Here is a 19,472-nt window from a genome sequence, read left to right as displayed (position 1 = left end):
CAGATCTGCTATTTTCGGCAAAATGGTTTAGTATGGGGGGGAAAAGAGCAGGCTAAGTACAGAGTGAAAGGTCAGGTATACTAAGTATTGTTTAAGTGCATGGTTAAATGTCTGGAAATACACATCAACATGAATCCAACATGATAGTGCTGTGCAACAAGTCTATGAAGCTGCCTATGAAATCCATGAAAAAATAAATATTCTATACAATATATAATGGGGGTCCCTGCTTTATCTCACTCTCAGCCAAGGGGTCCTTGGCCTGAAAACGTTGAAGACCCCTGGGTTAAAGATCAGGGTTGGGGCGTGCATACCCAACTTGCATAATTTCCGAGTAGGGTACCGGTCTAGTAATACAAAATAAAATAGTAATAGTAATAACTAGTCCATACCCAGAAATGTGCGCACTCAAAGTATTTGCAGACTTTGGGTTATGCGCTGTGTACATATGCTTAGTTAAACTTTAGGAGAGGAGGCTGCTCATTTGATCAAGGCTGTGTGTAACAACAACCCGGTCATTTAGCTGACGTTGAGTCGTAAGCCGTTTACCACAACCATGAGAAGTCCGTGCTTACATTGTTTCAGGCAGCTAAGCTATTTGTGCAAATAATGCAACGTTCATGTGAACATTGTGCTTGTGAATAAACGCTCTGTGCGAGCGCTACGGACATGATAACCAAAGCGCTCCCCCACTCATAAAATGCATTGTGTGGACACGGCTCCTAAATCAAAGTTTATTAATTTAGCGCTGTCTGTACACTGTATTGTTGCCGTTCTTCTCTGTGTAAATGTGCATACTCTGTAGCCCCAAAGCTAAGTCCACCCACTGGCTGGGACCGTAACCGTGACAACAGAGCAGATCCCATAGCCTGGGGAACTGTAACCGTTTTTTAAGCGCTTTCAGAAAAACTTCAATTTTTTATTCCAAGAATTAAGAATACATTCCTGTTGCTATATAGCAACATCTCAAATGACACATATACTTTCCCAGTTTTAAAGGTATAACAACGTATAGGCTTTCCCGGCTCAACCCACTGAGGAGAAAAACATATAGTAGGATACCGGTAACCTAAATGTAAAGTACAATGTTTATGTTGTCCTTGTATCTGGTGGGTCCGGGATAAAATCCCATGTCAACCTATTTCCGGGACCTGAAAAAAAAGCAATGATACACTGCAGGTGCCGGTGGCTGAGAAAATTTGCAGGTGCCGGTGGCTGAGAAAATTTGCATACACACAACATAGGCACAGTCACCAAGTCATATAGGTTTGAATCCTGGCTCATGACTTGTGTTGCATGTCACCCTTTCTAGTACCTCTGTGCGTGTAATACACAGCATATAAGGCTTAAAATAATTCACTGCAGCTTAAATGGAGTTCTATTGTGCACGCTTACACTTATATTAGCAAAGCGGCACAAACATGACGCTCAACCGCTCAACCAATCAGGGATGCGGGTGTCTACACCCCCCCAAACACATGAAGATTCGGGGGGGGGGGGGACAGATGCAGACATTCGTGTTTCTCCGGTTCTCAGAAACCGTTGGTCCAATTTACACCCGGTACTGCCCACCCCCAGGTCATCTGGGACACACACTCCAAGTTTGAGGTCTATTGGTCAGACGGTGCCCGAGATATGCCCGGGACAGGCAGACACACACAAACAGAGATTCTGTGAATGTATAGATAGATAGATTATCTCTCTCAGTAGGAGAGTTCAAATGCATAGCACTGAAATCGGCAGGAGGAGAGTGGTGTACTCACTGGTATTGCTACCTCCACCGATGCCGACCGTGTTAATGGTGGAGGGCATGGAGGAGGACGGGTAGAGCGCTAGGTGTCCATTCTCACAGCCCTGCTGTTGCTGGTGCCAGCCTCCGCCCAGCCCCGAGTCCCGGGAGCCCTGCCACCCGTTGAGGCGGTCGTCGGAGCCGTAGCGCTGGTGGTGGTGCAACGGATAGAGGTTTCCCGACGAGGAGGTGTTGGAGGACGAGGAGCCCGAGGAGGAGAGGGTGGACGGGGGAGTGGACTGGTGGTGCGAGTGGAGGGGCGGTCTCTCCAGGGAGTCGCCCCGCGCCGCCGCCCTCTCCTCCAGGTGGTTGAGCCAGAGGGCCAAGGCGGAGCGGTCCTCCAGGGACGTGGCCGGGTGGATGAGGGCGTAGGACAGCAGCTGGCGCGACTCCTCCAGGTGACGGCCGTGCTCGATGGTGTGCGCGAGGATGCGGGGCAGCAGACGCATGTACTCCCCCTTGGCCTCCACGTTGCCCGGCTTGAGCAGCGGGAGGTGGGTGAGGACCAGCGAGATGACGCGCTCCTTCGACTCGCCTTGCCACTGGCTGATCACCACTGGAGAGATTGAGGGAGAGAGAGAGAGAGAGAAATGAAGGGAGGGGAAGGAGAGGAGAAATATTAAGCCTATCATATAACTGTAAGTCATCATTTAGCTTTACCAAACCCAATGCTGTAGAGAACACAGACCCCCAGTGTTACTGTCGTTGGTGTAGAGCTTGACACATATGCGTCTGGACACGCGTGTACCCCCAGCGCTGACTTGGGATCAGCTTATATCGCTTCTTTTAGGGAGAGTGAAATGGTTGCACAGTATTCATGTTATACTATATTACACTTGACGGAGGTTCTCCAGCGCCACAGAAATCTATAAGTCAACCAATATCAGTGTAACATGAGAGGAATCAAAGACAGTAGGTCAAAATAAAATAAAAGTACCATATACAGATACTATTGTCAGAATCTGCTTTTTTGTGTACGTTTGTGTATCCATACAATGCAGAGCTGTAAAAAATTGGCCACAAAATTTCGTTCGAATATTCCTTTAAAAAAAAAACACATATTCGAATCATTCAAATGTATCGATTTTCGAAAAAATATTATTTTTATATAAAATAGTGTATGTCGTAAAACTTAATTTAAAGACCGAGACGGCACCTCTTTCTTTCTCTCTTTGCACCAGCGGTGGTTGGTGCTGAGAAACACACTCTCTGCTGAGATCAAATGAATCATTCATACGTGCTGTGATGGAACAATCTTTACCTTGACATGAAACAGGAAATTATATTCAAACCAATCTATTCAGTCAGACTTGCAATTTTGTAACATTTTTGTTCAAATGAAATTAACACAGTTCAGAGAAATGTGACGCGGACATTTTACAGTGAGGGACAATCCAAACAGAGGTATCTTATCATTTAATGGTAACTAGATTCTGCCAAGCCCTGTCCTGCCTGCCTTGCGATTGGCTGAATGCAAGAACGAGACAACAAGGACACCGCCCCCAAACTGGGCGAAGGTGGCGGGGTCACATTCAAATACGGCCCCAAACTCACTGCACATTTTGTAATCCAAATGTTATTGGTACCTTTTTTCATATGGTTTGGGAATGTCCAAATGTTAACTATTTTTGGAGTATGGTTGCTGCTAAATTGTCATTACTTTTGGGAGCTAATATTACACCTTCTCCAGCGGTATTTATATTAAATGATGTGTCCCGGCTACAACTGAACTGCACACATAAGCGCATCTTCTTTGCTGGCTTAACAGCTGCAAAGAAAATGGTAGCTACAAGGTGGAAACCTCCTCATACTCTAACTTTTCGCCAATGGGCTTTAACTTTTTTAGATATTGTTTATTTGGAGTTGTCAACGGCAAGGTTACATGGAGCAAATGAGAAAAACATTGATATGTGGTCTAACGTTGCAGATAAGATTAAAGACTTGGTTTAAATGTTGTATAACAGTGTTATGACATTGCACAGGTATATGCATAGTGTTTGATCCTTACATTTTGGGACATTGTTGGTCCGGGGAGGGGTGGGTGGGTTTATTTTTATTATTATGGTTTCTGTTTTAAGTTGTTTGTATCTTGTTTTTGTTGTTAAAAATGTATTCATTTAAAATGTGATTGTACTTTTGACATAATAAAAACAATTGATAACAAAAAAAAAAAAATACGGCCCCAAACTCTACTGTAGCATCTGTCTTGGTGGCGTGCCTCGTTAATCATTAGACTGCCAATCCCAACCTCTCAGGATAGAATCCCTCCGACCACCACTATTTTCCCAACAACCGCCGGCACCGCCGAGCGAGCTCAGGTGAGCGAGTCGCCGTGCCGAACGTTGCGAAGTCCGCTTGAGCCGACTCAGCGGCGTCCAAGTTATGTCCCGATAAGGCAGTGTTGATTTCATAGACTAAAACTATGACGGAAAAAATGTGTCGACTACCTTTTTTCACTGACGAAAACGAAATACAAACAAAATAAAAACTAAAACTAACTAATGATGACTAAAACTAAGACTAAATATATTGACAATTTCGTCAACAAATAAAAACTAGACTAAAATGTTAGGCTATTTTCAGCATGCAACCAAGTGTAAAATCAGCCTTTACGCCACCATCAAGGCCCCTCCAGAATACATTTTAGTCGACTAAATCAACTGTAGATTTAGTCGACTAAAATCTTATGATGCTATGAGCTTGTATATCTGCTATTTGTGAATAGCCCGACGAAATCTAAAAATGACACACAGATGCGTTCCCGGTCTTAAAGAGTTAAAGAAAGAGGATGCCAGTGTGACACAAGAGCGTACCGCATCATCATCCTCATCACACTTCTATTCTATCCCTCAGTTCCTCCTCCTGTAGAGTCAGTAAATGGGAGCTGAGCTTTATGGTTCCACTCTTTACATAAGCAGGAGGTCATAGAGCCGCTATTGTTGTACCAGTGTGTGGTGCGCCTTATGGAGGAGTTTATTCCTATCAGCTTGGACCAGCAGCTATAGATACCTCCAGGTCAGGGCAACGGTTTTGGATGGGGACACAAATATAGATGTAACAGGACGCAGCCAGGCCGCACTTCCTGTTGAGGAGCCACGGTTGTATTTGTGTGTGTGTGTGTGTGCCTACTTGCATGTGACCCCTGCGGTCATGCCGCTACAGTGACCATAGCTGTCAGTGTGTACTAATTCAGCTGCGAGGGCCTTGTCTCTAAATCCAACCGTAAGAGGTGAGACCAAGAAATAGATTGGTTGCTCTCACCATCCAATGATACACCAATGTCACAGTACTGAATCCATACAGGCATACGTATACCATCTAATCCGTGTTTGCAGTGGAGAAGCAAGAGCAACAATGATGTCGTACAAGACAGCAAACCATAAAGCAAACCCATCAACTCTGATGAGGGGACTTTCATATCTTACCATACAATAGGCTCTATGCACAGCAGCCATATTATCACTTCCTTCACAGGTGTTACCAATGATACTAATGAAGGCTCTGTTCCATTTAGTGTAGCACAGTGGTTCTCAGATTTTTTAATTTCCCAGACCCCCATAACTCCGAGAGTGTACAAATGGAACCAAATGGACCCTTACGGGTCCATGTGGTTCCATTTGTACACTCTCAGAGTTACACACCCGTAAGGGCCCATTTGGAACCCCCTCAAGGAACCATGAGGGTCCCTGGGCCCCAATTTTAGACCCACTGGTGTTGCAGACTGTTTACAGTGAGCCAACATGCACAATATCAGCACCCTGACTCTGTTTGACCAGAATGGAACAGAGCCTTCATTAGTATCATTGGCAACATCTGTGAATTTCTTCACAATATGGCTGCTGTGCATAGAGCCTATTGGAGAATGTTGTGTGCGTGCATTATACTCTTCTCCTATCTCCTAGCAGACCACAGTCCAATTGCCTCCGGATTTTGCACAAGAAAATCGATCATGGGTCTGGCCTTCGGATCGTCTACTTTGTGTGCAATTGTGTTACATTTTTATTCTTTCTTTGCCCCACCTTTTGGTCAGTAGGCGTCACGCATGTGCAGTGGGCGAACTGAAACCTAACTTCCATCTTTGCGTCCTCCACTCGCGCCTCTGCGCGAGGAGGCAAAGGGTTACAGGACAGAGGAATTGACCAGGTTCCACTGATCAGCCAAACTCACATTTCTGCTTAAGCAGCCTACTAAACCTTCTGAGACAGGACATGCCAGGTGGACAGAAGGAGTGCTTAGTTGTTATGGCCTACAAACAAATCATGGCACGAAGACAACGAACATCACGTTACGGTACACACAGTACACACAGTACACACAGAGAGAGAATATAAATTATTGGACGTAATGGACTCGGTCTGCGGTCTTAAACTGATATGTCTTGCTGTCACCCACGGTTTCAGAGCAGCAGTTGTGTGCTCGTGTAACACCCCTCCCACCCCGCGCTAAAAAGGTAAACATTTCTATTGGATTTGCTCTGCAGTCTCGGAGCAGAACATCTCTTGTCTTTTCAATCCATGCAAGAAGAGGTGTGAACAATACTAAGTGTTAGAGGTCCTCAGGATGTTGAAATGACATGCATTCATGTAGCCATGGTTCACATGACGCTTGTATACACAAGCGTCATGGTGCCAGTTGCCCCTGGGTTTTCGCGGATTTCTTTTTGTTTAGATTGCCAACTCTCACATGTACATAAACGTTCAGATTTCAAATATAAAGTGCTTACCACAGAGCCACGGATGTTACCTCGCGATGCGGACCACATTAAGCACCCTTATCTCCCGTATTGTTCAATAAAAAGCATTTTAAGCCCGTCGCCGGCCATTTCCTTTTTTCAGGTTTTTTTTTTTTTTTATGTATCAGAGTGCAATACACCTCCCAACCATTAGGTGTCGCATGGTTGAAAGTATCGGAGAAAATTTGGAGAAAATGGCCGGCGATCGGATTAAAATGCTTTTTATTGAACAATACGGGAGATAAGGGTGCTTAATGTGGTCCGCATCGCGAGGTAACATCCGTGGCTCTGTGGTAAGCACTTTATATTTGAAATCTGAACGTTTATGTACATGTGAGAGTTGGCAATCTAAACAAAAAGAAATCCGCGAAAACCCAGGGGCAACTGGCACCATGACTGTCATGGAATGACAGTCATGTTTCAGGGCTAGCATTCATGCACACATACCTGTAGCACGCCCACACACAACCACAAATACTGACACACACAGAAAGTTAGAAACATGTACGCACGCACGCACGCACGCACGCACGCACGCACGCACACACACACACACACACACACACACACACACACACACACACACACACACACACACACACACACACACACACACACACACACACACACACACACACACACACACACACACACACACACACACACACACACACACACACACACACACCATTGCTCTCTTGTCTGTGAGAGGCACACCCTCTCTGCCACTGTAAGGTTATGTGGGGCTCATGTTTACAAAATTACCTGGATCCACAAGGGCCCGTTTAGCACAGACAGGCACCATGCCATCTAGAACAGTGGTTCTCAAACTTTTTCATGTCAAGGACCCCCAAATTGACACTTATTAGCCCACGGACCCCCATTTGAAAAGATATGCCAGGGACCCACCATAAGAAACGATTTTTACGGCTCTAGCAGTGATTCTCAACCATTCTAATTTCAATTACACCCAGTTTGACATGCATTAGGCTACGGACCCCCATTTAATGGCATTTATATCTCTGGGACCCCAATTCGTATTGTAAAATCAATGTTAATTTGGACACTCTCAGAGTTACAGACCCATAAGCGTCCATTTGGTTCCTATCCATCATTTAGCTGGGGACCCCCTCAAGTACCCCTGGGGGTCCCCGGACCCCACTTTGAGAACCAATGATCTAGAAAGAGTCCCTAGATCTATGCCCCCCAATACAGACAGACAGACAGAAGAAGAGAGAGACCCATGCGAACACACACTACTGCTTGGCAAAATATAAATATTTAAGTCAGATTTCTGAAACACTGGAGAATGCATGCTGGAAAGGACTGTTAACTTTGACATCCCATAACCATGGAGTCCAGTGTGATGAACGTGAACAATTTGATTGAAGACAATTAGAGTTAAAGAAGGTCTTCTACAGTAGATCGTCTTTTTTGTTCCATATCAGCACACACACGCGCACACACACACACACACACACACACACACACACACACACACACACACACACACACACACACACACACACACACACACACACACACACACACACACACACACACACACACACACACACACACACACACACACTCTCTCTCCCTCTATGGTCTTGTTTTGTTAAAAACGGTCATTGCCTGTCCCATCGTGTCTGCTAAAAAAAAATAAAAAAATAAAGTAGGAAGACATAAAAATAGAGGCAGAGAGAAAAAAGGAGATAAAGGGAAGTACAAAAAGAGTTACAGTACAGTCAGGTTTGAGGAGGAAAGGAGAGTAAAGAACGACAGTGAGGAAGAGTGTGTAAGGGCAGCCAGGGAGCTACTCCACCCCAATGTAGTGATGATGTAATCCTTCATTCCTCTGAATGAGAGCAGTACCCACTAAAAGAAACTACACAAACAAGCTCCGCGCACGCACACGCACACACACACACACACACACACACACACACACACACACACACACACACACACACACACACACACACACACACACACACACGCAGTGGTGGAATGGAGTCAGATGTAAAGCACTCACACACATCCTACTGAGTTGACTGTATTTTAGCAGTGATCACGCAGCTGCTATGAGTCACTTGGTTGGTCAGTTGTCAATCTCTCCGGCCAAAGTTTTCAAGCACAAGCGCAAACCGATTGATAGTCGCAGGCAGCTTATGATGGGTTAAGTGCTAAACATTGAACGTTTTGAGATGCCTTTTACTTGTCATAATGCCCTCCAAGAGATCACTAATACATTAGATTTGTGATTTACACATATGGAATTTGGCATGACTGACAGACAGTATTGGTGAATATGCCATGTAAGTAGCTGTTTTAAAGTTCTTGTTCTGGCTTTATTAATCTAACTATATAAATGGCGAGCGACTTCCGCACCCTCGGTGCGACACCCCACAGCTCTGTTATCGAATAAACAACGCACCGCCAGACCACATGTCGCCAACTGACTCGCCACGGCGGCCGCGCTGAATTTACGCGTCGCGTAGGGGACATCTCATTGCTCACTACACCTTTTCCACCGCGCAACATAATTAATTCTACTCACCAAATGTCGGACAAAACGGAAGGGGAGGCAGCTTCGTACCGTTTACCGTGCACACCACCGACACCGCACGGCGACGGGTTTCGCCGAAACAACACGAGCGGCCGCCATTGCACTCTGCCCATGTCCTCCACAACACCACACACACAGCTCCTTTGCTTCAACCCCCCCCCCCCCCCCTTCTTACGTACCTCCTTTGTTCCACCCAGGCCGTTACTTTCACTTCACTCATGTCTCGATCACAATATGTCCGTCCTTCACGTGCCATGTTCATCCCAAACACAAAAACAAACAGCCACGGCCAGTCGGCCACAGCACAGCACGCTGCCCAGGGTAATCTGGTAAACAAACCTGGCTAGGTTCATGACACCACAGGACTCGACAGTGATGTCATCATTATGCAACCCGGAAGTACAAATACCAAGGATAGGTCAGTGATGTCAGTCGGGTTGCCAAGTTTGCTGCCAGGTTTTAAAAAACAAGCGACAGAAACAAGCAAACCGTGCATGAAAAAAAAAAAAACTGCCGAAGGGGTCCGCCATGTTCCAGGGGGGTCCCCGGGGGTCCCAACACTCACAGGGGTCGGCGGACCACCAGGGGGTCCGCGGACCACCAAAGTAACAATCACTATTAACATTTTTTCCAATTTTTTTTTTTTTTTTTTTTTTTTCTTTTGGACACTTTTACTCCGGCGATTTGGGTACCCCAATATACACGCACCCACGCTGGGCCCCGTGCGCGGCTGGGGTTGAGGGGGGCGTAGCCCCCCGAGACTCTAGTGTATAATAAACTGTGAACTGTGACAACCAGGAACAGTCTGGTGACCACCGGAGAGACGGTTGACAGCCGAAATGTAGACGGCACCCGGGAGCAGTATGGATTAGCACCCCAGCCTGTGTCTTCCGTGAGGAAGAAGCCCAACAAACCCACAGTGAGGCCTTTAAGGAGGGCCTTTCAGGCAAGCCAAAGGAGTTGACTGATTTACTCTGTATTAGTGGAAAATAGGCTTGACCACAATTGATACCAAAAGCGTCGGGTTTTCATCACTTTTATTTTCATAAAGTGCATTACTTCATAACATTTTACTATGGCCATAAAATCATTTTACAAATTCCAAATTGATGCAGTTTACTAGGCACCCTCACTGTGTACACTGACAACAGGACAGCAAACCATAAAGCAACTGTGTGTGTGTGTGTGTGTGTGTGTGTGTGTGTGTGTGTGTGTGTGTGTGTGTGTGTGTGTGTTTGTATTACTATAGTTGTGAGGACCAAACGTTCTCACAAGTATAGTAGAATTTGAGGAATAGACCGTTGTGATGACCGTTGTCCTTGTCCTCACAAGAGAAACGGTTGTTTTATGGTTGAAAAAAATATTTTTAGAGATATGTTTACAATAAGGAAAAGATTCAGGTAAGGCTTAGGGTTAGGGTTAGACATTTACAGGGTTGGATGTAAAGGTTGGAATTAGAGTTAATCATGATTTAGTCGTATTATATACTTGTTATTTGCCAGTGTCACGCACCAAAAAATAGCTGATCTGTTAGCTCACAACGTGTCGAGGCGCGACACGTCGTGAGCTTGTAGATCTGCTATTTTTTGGCTTTAGGCTTACGGCTAAAATGCCACAACATTTTTAAAATGGCATTCATAAAAGTGCTGTCCTAAAATGACGATGTCCTCACAAGTATAGTAATGCAAACGTGTGTGTGTGTGTGTGTGTGTGTGTGTGTGTGTGTGTGTGTGTGTGTGTGTGTGTGTGTGTGTGTGTAATGTGTATTAGCAACAAGCTAATGACATGGTGCTGTGTGCAGTGACATTGAAATGGAACAAAGTATAAGAAAAAGACAATGTCAGCCAGTGTGTGTTGATGTGTGTGAGAGAGAGAGAGAGAGAGAGAGAGAGAGCGAGAGACAACAAGAAGAGACAGAGAGAGAGAGAGAGAGAGCAACAGAGGCTGACGAGGCATTTCCCTCATGCGAACAATGTGCGCATGGTGAACTCTCCGTGCCACCCTGCCCTGGCACTACCCCGCTCACACACTCATCACCCATGCTAAGGACTGGCACTGTGCCCATTCAAACCGATGGGGCGCATGGCTCCTTAATATATTAATGTCTTGTACACAGTAAAGTCCTGTGTTAGTTTGAATATGAGTGTAAACATTGAGTGTGTGTACCTTGCAGGTACCTTGCAGGTACATTTTTAAACTAACACTAAGGATTGTGCCAAGTCAATTTGTTGCATTATTATTATTATCGTTATTATTATTATTATAGTATTATCATTATATTACTATTATTATTATTATTAATTGTATGTAGGGATGCCCTAATCAGGATTTGTGGGCCATCACACACACACCAATTAGTTGTAGACTGTAATAAAATGATTGAACTTATAGCGTGTGTTTTATTCTTTTGGGAAATTGCCGAATTTGCCGTGTTCCTCACAACTGTACAATTTATTTAACAAGGCTACTAATTAGAGTGGGAGATACCCTGTGTCTCTGCAGTCTTGAGTGGGAGCAAGCTAGTCGAGAGAGAGAGGGGGGGGAGAGACTTCTTTACATCTTAATCTCTGCATAGGTTCTCATTGTTAAATAGCACAGGTAATAGTTACATACTGTATGTCCCTGTTCATTGGTCATGCATGTGCCATCCCCTTCATAATGAATACCAGCTCGACTAGGCACTTCCAACCTTCCTTGAGTGTCCAAATGTGTCTGCCTGGTACACACACACACACACACACACACACACACACACACACACACACACACACACACACACACACACACACACACACACACACACACACACACACACACACACACACACACACACACACACACACACACACACACACACACACACACACACACACACACACACACACACACACACACACACACAGTAGCCTCTCCTTTCCCCGTCAGGGTATCTAAATTAGCTGTGTTAGATAAGATTATACTTGCTGCAATTAAGACCATTACCCTAATTAAGATAATCCCAGGGGGTTAAATGTGTTTACACTAACACTTCCATAACTGGCATAATATTGGAGTATGATTGAATTATAGAGTGGTCCAGGGATCATGTATATCTGTAGTCGGAAGCAAGTTAGCAGCTTCCTGGTTCTATTGACAAAAATCTATGGGATTTTGCATTGGATTTTTATCTCTGCTAGGCCAAAAGGCCGGGATTATGTTATGTTTTTGCCCCAGTCCATCTGTCAGTCTGTGGGCAGCTAATCTCAGACACTGATTTTTGCATGCACACTCCTAGTAGGCCAAGGATCCCCACACTCACTGTGGTGCTATAACAGGCCGCTTCACGTTTTGGCCTTTTAACTCTTGAATGGGATACATTGGATCATGACGCAACTCCACATACTGTATACTGTAGGCCATATATCATATAGGCTGTATATATACATATATCTCCATTTGCCACCATTTTGCGTTTTCTTCCAAACATGCTTTTTGCTACTAAAACTCATACACATCACAATCAGTATACATTATCTCTGGAGTCATGTGATCAACACATATCAGACACATTTTCCATATCCCATTCCGATTGTCTATGCTCGGCATCCAAAGTTTGCAAGTGGGGTCAGTTTTTCAAGAAATGCCAAAAATCATGAACGCAGTGTCCAATCTATCCCACATTTCAATCACATATTTATATATTGGGGCCTCTAAACCAGGGGTCTTCTTTTTTGATTGCCTTTTTTTTTTACCTTTTTCTGCATTTTTTTTCCACTTGAGACGTTGTCCCCTAAGATACAACCCAGGTAGGTCATTTCATCTTCCCTTGTGATGACATTGTCGCCCACTTTGACCATTACGTCTTTGGCCTTGCAGTGGTTTATATTTTGGACGGGGTAGGTCTACGCTACTGTATTTTAACATCAGTCATCATGGTGGTACTTGGAGAGACAAATATCTTCTGAGGTGCTACTGGTAAAAAAGATTGAGAACCACTGATCGAGGCTATTCTATTTTCTGAACATGTGTGTGTGTGTGTGTGTGTGTGTGTGTGTGTGTGTGTGTGTGTGTGTGTGTGTGTGTGTGTGTGTGTGTGTGTGTGTGTGTGTGTGTGTGTGTGTGCAGTATTTTGTGTGCATGATGTGTTGTAACACAAGTTGTAGCCTATTGTGTTATCTCCTTCCATGTGAATCTTCAAAATGGGATATATGTCATGATAATACTGTTAGCACAGTCATATCTTAAATCCAATACCTGTATTGACCTAATTAAATGAGTTTAAATACATTATTTTATTTTATGTGTTTGACCAAAACTAATGACTAAACGTGACTAAAACCTTTTGAGTTTTCCTTGACCAAAACTGACTAAAACCCTTTGAGTTTTTGTCGACTAAAACTAGACTAAAACTATCAAGGATATAATTGACTAAAATGTGACTAAAACTAATAAGCATTTTGTCCAAAAGACTAAGACTAAATCTAAAATGCGTGCCAAAAACAACACTGTTGTGTAGCATAGTAATAACATTGTTAAAATAATCTGCACATTAACCACTTTTCAGCCTGGATGCATGTCATTTATTTTAAAAATAGTAAACGTGTGTGTGTGTGTGTGTGTGTGTGTGTGTGTGTGTGTGTGTGTGTGTGTGTGTGTGTGTGTGTGTGTGTGTGTGTGTGGGCAGGGTCTACTTCTTACAAAACGCTATATTAACTCAACATCCAATCAATCATACCCAAATTGGAATTGCATGTTGAGTGCCCTCTTTAGTACCCTCCAACGTGCTTTCACTTTTGTCCACAGGTGCTGCCACAAACATGAAAAGTTGCACTGGCTGTCGTACAAACTCTATTTGCCCTCCGCATCTAGGTAGGCAACCCAGCCAGGCGGAGATCTGCGCTCCGAGGAGTGCACTTTTCTAGTTTATCATTGCGATCATAAACTCCGTGGCTCTTGTTCCACAAGATAATCTTCACAAATGAACACCTATGGGCGGCCATAGCTGGGTAGAGAGAGAGGCCGTCTGATAATCAGAAGGTCATCCGGTTCGCCTCCCAGCCCTTGGACACTCCCGGGGAACGGGGCTGTCCCTGTGTTCAACTGTCCCTGAGCAAAGAACCCCTAACTGCTTCCGAGTGCTCGTCACAACGGTTTTATGGTAGCAAAAATGGATTTGCAAGAAATAAAATGCTAACATTACTCAACAAACTCGCAGGTATGCTGACATTGGGGGTGGACACATTCAAAACAATGCCATTGTTTTAGCAAATCTCTTATAAACATTGGTTAATTACACATGCTCGGGCACTGCTCCGCACACAAATGCACAAGGCGTGCTTGTTGGCAGTGTTGCCAGATTCTGTGAGAGAAACAAGCAACCAGGTCTAGGAAAACCAGCCCAAAAGAAGCGACTATGGGCCACATGAGCACTTTAACATATACATCAGCCATTTGAAGATAGCAGATCTACAAGCTCACAACGCGTCGCGATGCGACGCGTTGTGAGCTTGTAGAACTGCTATTTTCAAATAAAATCTTGCGGGGAAATTATGATAAGCAGATCTGGCAACCCTGCTTGTTGGACACATGATTCCCCTTGTTCTAAATATAGACCGGTCAACAGGACACACACACACATTCAGATAAGGAGCACATAATTGGTCAGATCGTACTCACAGCCACACACACACACACACACACACACACACACACACACACACACACACACACACAAGCGGGGGAGCTGCTTGGAAGTTGGAATGTTGGTCCCCGTGACAAGATATCACGCTGGACCTTCAATATGAATCAAATGATAAGATTCTATAAACCATGACACTGGGACACTGCCTACATGGATGGGACCACTGGAATAACATTCCAGTGGTCCAGTGATAACATATTACAAATACAGTATGAATGCATATGAAGGTCATATGATATTTTATTTTTATATATATATATATATATATATATATATATATATATATATATATATATATATATATATATATATATATATATATATATATATATATATACACATTAATTCCTCCTCGGAGCACAGGTCTCCGCCAGTACTGTTCCTGATTAATCCTGTCTTACCTATTTATATTACATATTGTCACGTGTCACTTGACCAATGTTAGCTTAGCTTCAAAAAATAAAAATGATTTTTTGAAGCACATTTGCTATTTATAGATTTTTATGTCATCATGCGTCTCGCTAGCCAATCAAAGCATTGGTGACAACATATTGTCACGTGTCACGTGAAGCTTGACCAATGTTAGCTTGGCTGAGACGGACGGACACACGGAAGGACGGAGACGAAAACATACTCTCCACCTCTGGCGGAGACAATAAAGCAGCAGCATGATATGCCTGTGGTAGTGTGCGTGTGCGCGTGTGCGCGCGTGTGTGTGTGTGTGTGGCCTCTAAACCCCATTGCTGTGTTTCTCCTGTTAGCAAAACAAACATGTGGCCGTCCCACTTTGGCCCACTACCGGCACTGTCTATAGCTGTTGAGTCAACATAACATTGGACGGTGTGATCTATGTTTCCACTGGTCCCACTCTACCAGGAGGGGGAGAGAGAGAGAGAGAGAGAGAGAGAGAGAGAGAGAGAGAGAGAGAGAGAGAGAGAGAGAGAGAGAGAGAGAGAGAGAGAGAGAGAGAGAGAGAGAGAGAGAGAGAGAGAGAGAGAGAGAGAGAGAGAGAGAGAGAGAGAGAGAGAGAGAGAGAGAGAGAGAGAGAGAGAGAGAGAGAGGGGGGAGCGACAGACAGACAGACAGACAGACAGAGACAGGGACAGAAAGGGGGGGGGCCAACAATAGGCGGGTTTTGCTAAGGAAGAGAGCCTCAAAATAAAGTTAAGAGGCATACTATACTATAAGCTAGTGAGAAGAGGGAGTGGACAGTAAAATCCTACGTGTAAGTCAAGAGAGTACATGAGAGAGAAAGGTAAAATGGGAGAGAGGGGGGGGGGGGTACAGAGAGAGACATAGAGTAGTGTTTACTCGGAATGGGAGAGAGAGAGCAGAGAGAAGACACTGAATGGATGACGACGCTTTATCACACTCTGTATTTTGGGCGGGAACCCCTATTTGTAACTATACCTTTCAGGACGGGAACCCCTTTTGGGGTTCCTGTTGCTATGTACAGTATCTAGCAACATACATTTGTTTTTGAATTTTTGAATAAATATTTGAAGTTTTTCAGAAAACCTAAGTCAGGATTTAGAAGGCGTTTTTAGAAACGGACTCAGGTCTAAACGGGTAAATGTGTATGTGTCTTTCAGGACGGACAGACAGACAGACAGACAGACAGACAGACAGACAGACAGACAGACAGACAGACAGACAGACAAGACAGACAGACAGACAGACAGACTTGCACACACGTTTCCAGACATAAGGAAAAGACCAGACTTGAAAGAGGGAACGAGAAGAAAGACAACTTTGGACTATGTTAAGGAAGTTGTGGAAGACGGGAAGGAGGGAGGAAAGAGAGAGACTTGAGAAGAGAGAAGTATAAAGAAAGACAGGGGAGTGTAGGGGAGGAGAAAGTCTTTTTTTTCCATGTGGATTGTCCAGCTCAGCATTGGGGAATGCGTTGGCAGCGTTGCTGCACTGCTGCTGTAGAATGGATGGTTTCTCTACAGAGCTGTGTTGCAGCACAGTGTCTGTCTGGAGCCCCGCAGACGCTGACTTAAGCCTTTAAGACCTGAGGCGATTCTTTAAAAAAATCTAAATCCTAACAGTTTTGGGGAAAAAATCTTAAATTTTCTTTTTCAAGATTTTTCAAAAATAGCAGATCTACAAGCTCATAGCGCGGCACTCGGTGCCGCGCTATGAGCTTGTATATCTGCTATTTTTGAATAGCCAAAGACATCTAAAGTGACACAGATGCGTTCCAGGTATCAATGGGTTAAGCAGTGGTGGAAAAAGTACTCACATTTTTTACTTAAGTACAAGCATCAATACTGCAATGTAAAAACACTCTGTTACAAGTGAAAGTCCGGTACTAAAAATGTACTTAAAAAAGTAAAAGTACAAAAGTATTGGTATCAAAATATACTTAAAGTACGCAAAAGTAAAAGTAGTCATTATGCAGAATGTCCCATTTCACAAGTTTTCAAATGTATAAATAAAGATCTACAAGCTCAATAATAATCAAAATACAGTATACAAAGTAACTAGTAACTAAAGTTTTCAAATAATTGTAAAAAATAAAATTGCCACTGAGATGTAATGGAGTAGAATTAAAGTACTGAAAATTGGAAATACTACAGTAAAGTAAAAAATACCTCAAAATTGTACAGTAGTTGAAGTACAAGTACAGTACTTGAGTAAATGTACTTAGTTACTTTACACCACTGGAGTTAAGCCTAATCACATCATGACGCATTGTTAGCTTGTACTGTTAGATCGGCTCTTACATTTTACGAGTATAAATAAGGTTTTACTCTGTCTTCTGCCGATTCTCTCATCCCCGTCTTCCTCTCTCTGTCTCTCTCTTCCTCTCACGTACACACAAGAGATTATTATCTCTCTCACCTAGTCTCTCCCTCAAGCTATGTCTCTCTCTTGTTTTTCTGGCCAACTTGCTGTCTCTCTCTCAAGACGGTCCGTCTCATCATTCGTCTCAAACACAAACCAAAACAGCAACTTCCCTCTCTCACCCTAGAACTCATTCCATTTAGGCTGCTTTATTTGTTGTGTGGGTCCGATTTTCAGAAATCATTTTGACAAGGGAAGCCATTTCTCTCAGCGAATTAGAGCGTCACTGCTAAAAGTGTCTATCGCGTCCTATATCAGTTGCTTTCAATCTCCATCTGGTTTACTGTAGCTCTTTCACTCAAGAGTGGTCTGATGTAGGCCTGTCACAATTATTACGTAATCGTCTAATTGCAATTATTTTATATAGTCGCAATTATTTTTGCATGATCGTCATAACCAATTCCATGTTAAAAATGGCATATTTTCAAAAAAGGCAAAAATAGTGGAAATAGCCGATCTATAAGCTCAAAACGCGTCGCGCTTTGAGCTTATAGATCGGCTATTTCCACTATTTCTAAGTATAAAGTAATTAAATATGTGTTATTTATTTGTCATATCTGCCCTGTGCAACTTTTGTTTACTAAAGCTAAAAGCCAAACAGAAATGTAATTTTTATTCATAATGTTCCATTAATTTTCAACGATAGAAACACAATTAAATCGCTAATCGCAATTATTTGAGTGACAATTAATCGTCAATTTCATTTGTAATCGTGATAGCCTTAGTCTGATGGTTAGAAACTTTAAAGACTAGAACAGTCAGTACTCAGCGTCTTGAGACAGGGTTCAGACACTAAATGGTTCCTGGGTGAAAGTATTGGGACAAATTTCCATACAGCCACACTGAAGTACTGGTTGTTTTTGTGCAGATGTCAAACTGGTTTGCGTCCATCCCATCTGGGGAGCTCGTGGCCGTTAAGTGGAGAATACCAGGAGTAAGCCTTAACACACTGACAGCGGTGGCAGCTAACCTAGCTCCAACTGAGCTAAGATCATTCTAATCAGAACTAAAGCCTTTCTCTAAACATCCTTCCATTCAGCTAAGTTTTAGACATCTTCACTCATTGAAATCAATCAGACCTTTGTGTTTTTTTATCACGTCAATTTAATGTTCTCCATCGTACTGAAGAATGCAACGCATATTGTCCTATCAGTCACCCCCTATCGAGGCCCAAAATGTCTTCAAAAACACCAAAGTAACGTTTCAGAAAACAGGCAATCCCAGTCCTACTGTATATACTTCTCTACTGGAGCCTGTACTTGGCCTTTAGTCAACATCAAGCCCCACCCTAACAAATAATTCCTTAGTGTGTCCTCCCAACACATTTCTGCTCCAAAGAATAGGGTGGGACTGATTTATAAGACTACAGAGCTAACAACACAGAGCTACAGCCTTTTTTGTTGACAGCCTTCAGATTTAAGGAGAACACGCATGCATGCACGCACATACACTTTCTTTCTCTATGAAATAGAGAAAGAAAGAAAAAATAACGGCTGAGGAGGAGCTACTACAGACAGTGTGTGTGTGTGTGTGTGTGTGTGTGTGTGTGTGTGTGTGTGTGTGTGTGTGTGTGTGTGTGTGTGTGTGTGTGTGTGTGTGTGTGTGTGTGCGTGTGTGTATGTGTGTGTGTGTGCGTGTGTGCGTGTGTGTATGTGTGCCCTGTATGAGCTCATGCTCCCCACCCTCCCTCCCCAGTGGAAAGAATATAACTGACAGAGAGAGAGAGAGTAGACTCTCACTACTCAGTAGAGGTCTAGGTCCTGACAAGCAGTATATAGACAGGCCCCTACAGGCCAGGGACCCTGAGCGGGCGCACACACACACACACACACACACACACACACACACA

General features: G+C 43.7%; 1 protein-coding gene across 7 annotated transcripts in view; it reads right to left on the bottom strand.

Moving 5' to 3' along the window:
* samd4a (sterile alpha motif domain containing 4A) overlaps positions 1 to 19,472 on the bottom strand; it is a 72,543-nt gene that overhangs the window by 30,116 nt on the left and 22,955 nt on the right. For all 7 annotated transcript variants that reach the window (XM_084062046.1, XM_084062045.1, XM_084062048.1 and 4 more), the window contains exon 3: positions 1,764 to 2,345. In XM_084062046.1, the coding sequence (XP_083918172.1) occupies positions 1,764 to 2,345 (582 nt within the window). The remainder of the gene's footprint in view (positions 1 to 1,763; positions 2,346 to 19,472) is intronic.

This window comes from Gymnoscopelus microlampas (genome assembly GCF_963454915.1).
Source record: "Gymnoscopelus microlampas genome assembly, chromosome: 1".
Classification (NCBI taxonomy): Eukaryota; Metazoa; Chordata; class Actinopteri; order Myctophiformes; family Myctophidae; genus Gymnoscopelus; species Gymnoscopelus microlampas.
The sequence above is the reverse complement of the archived record's forward strand: the minus strand, read 5'-3'. Positions and strand labels throughout refer to the sequence as shown.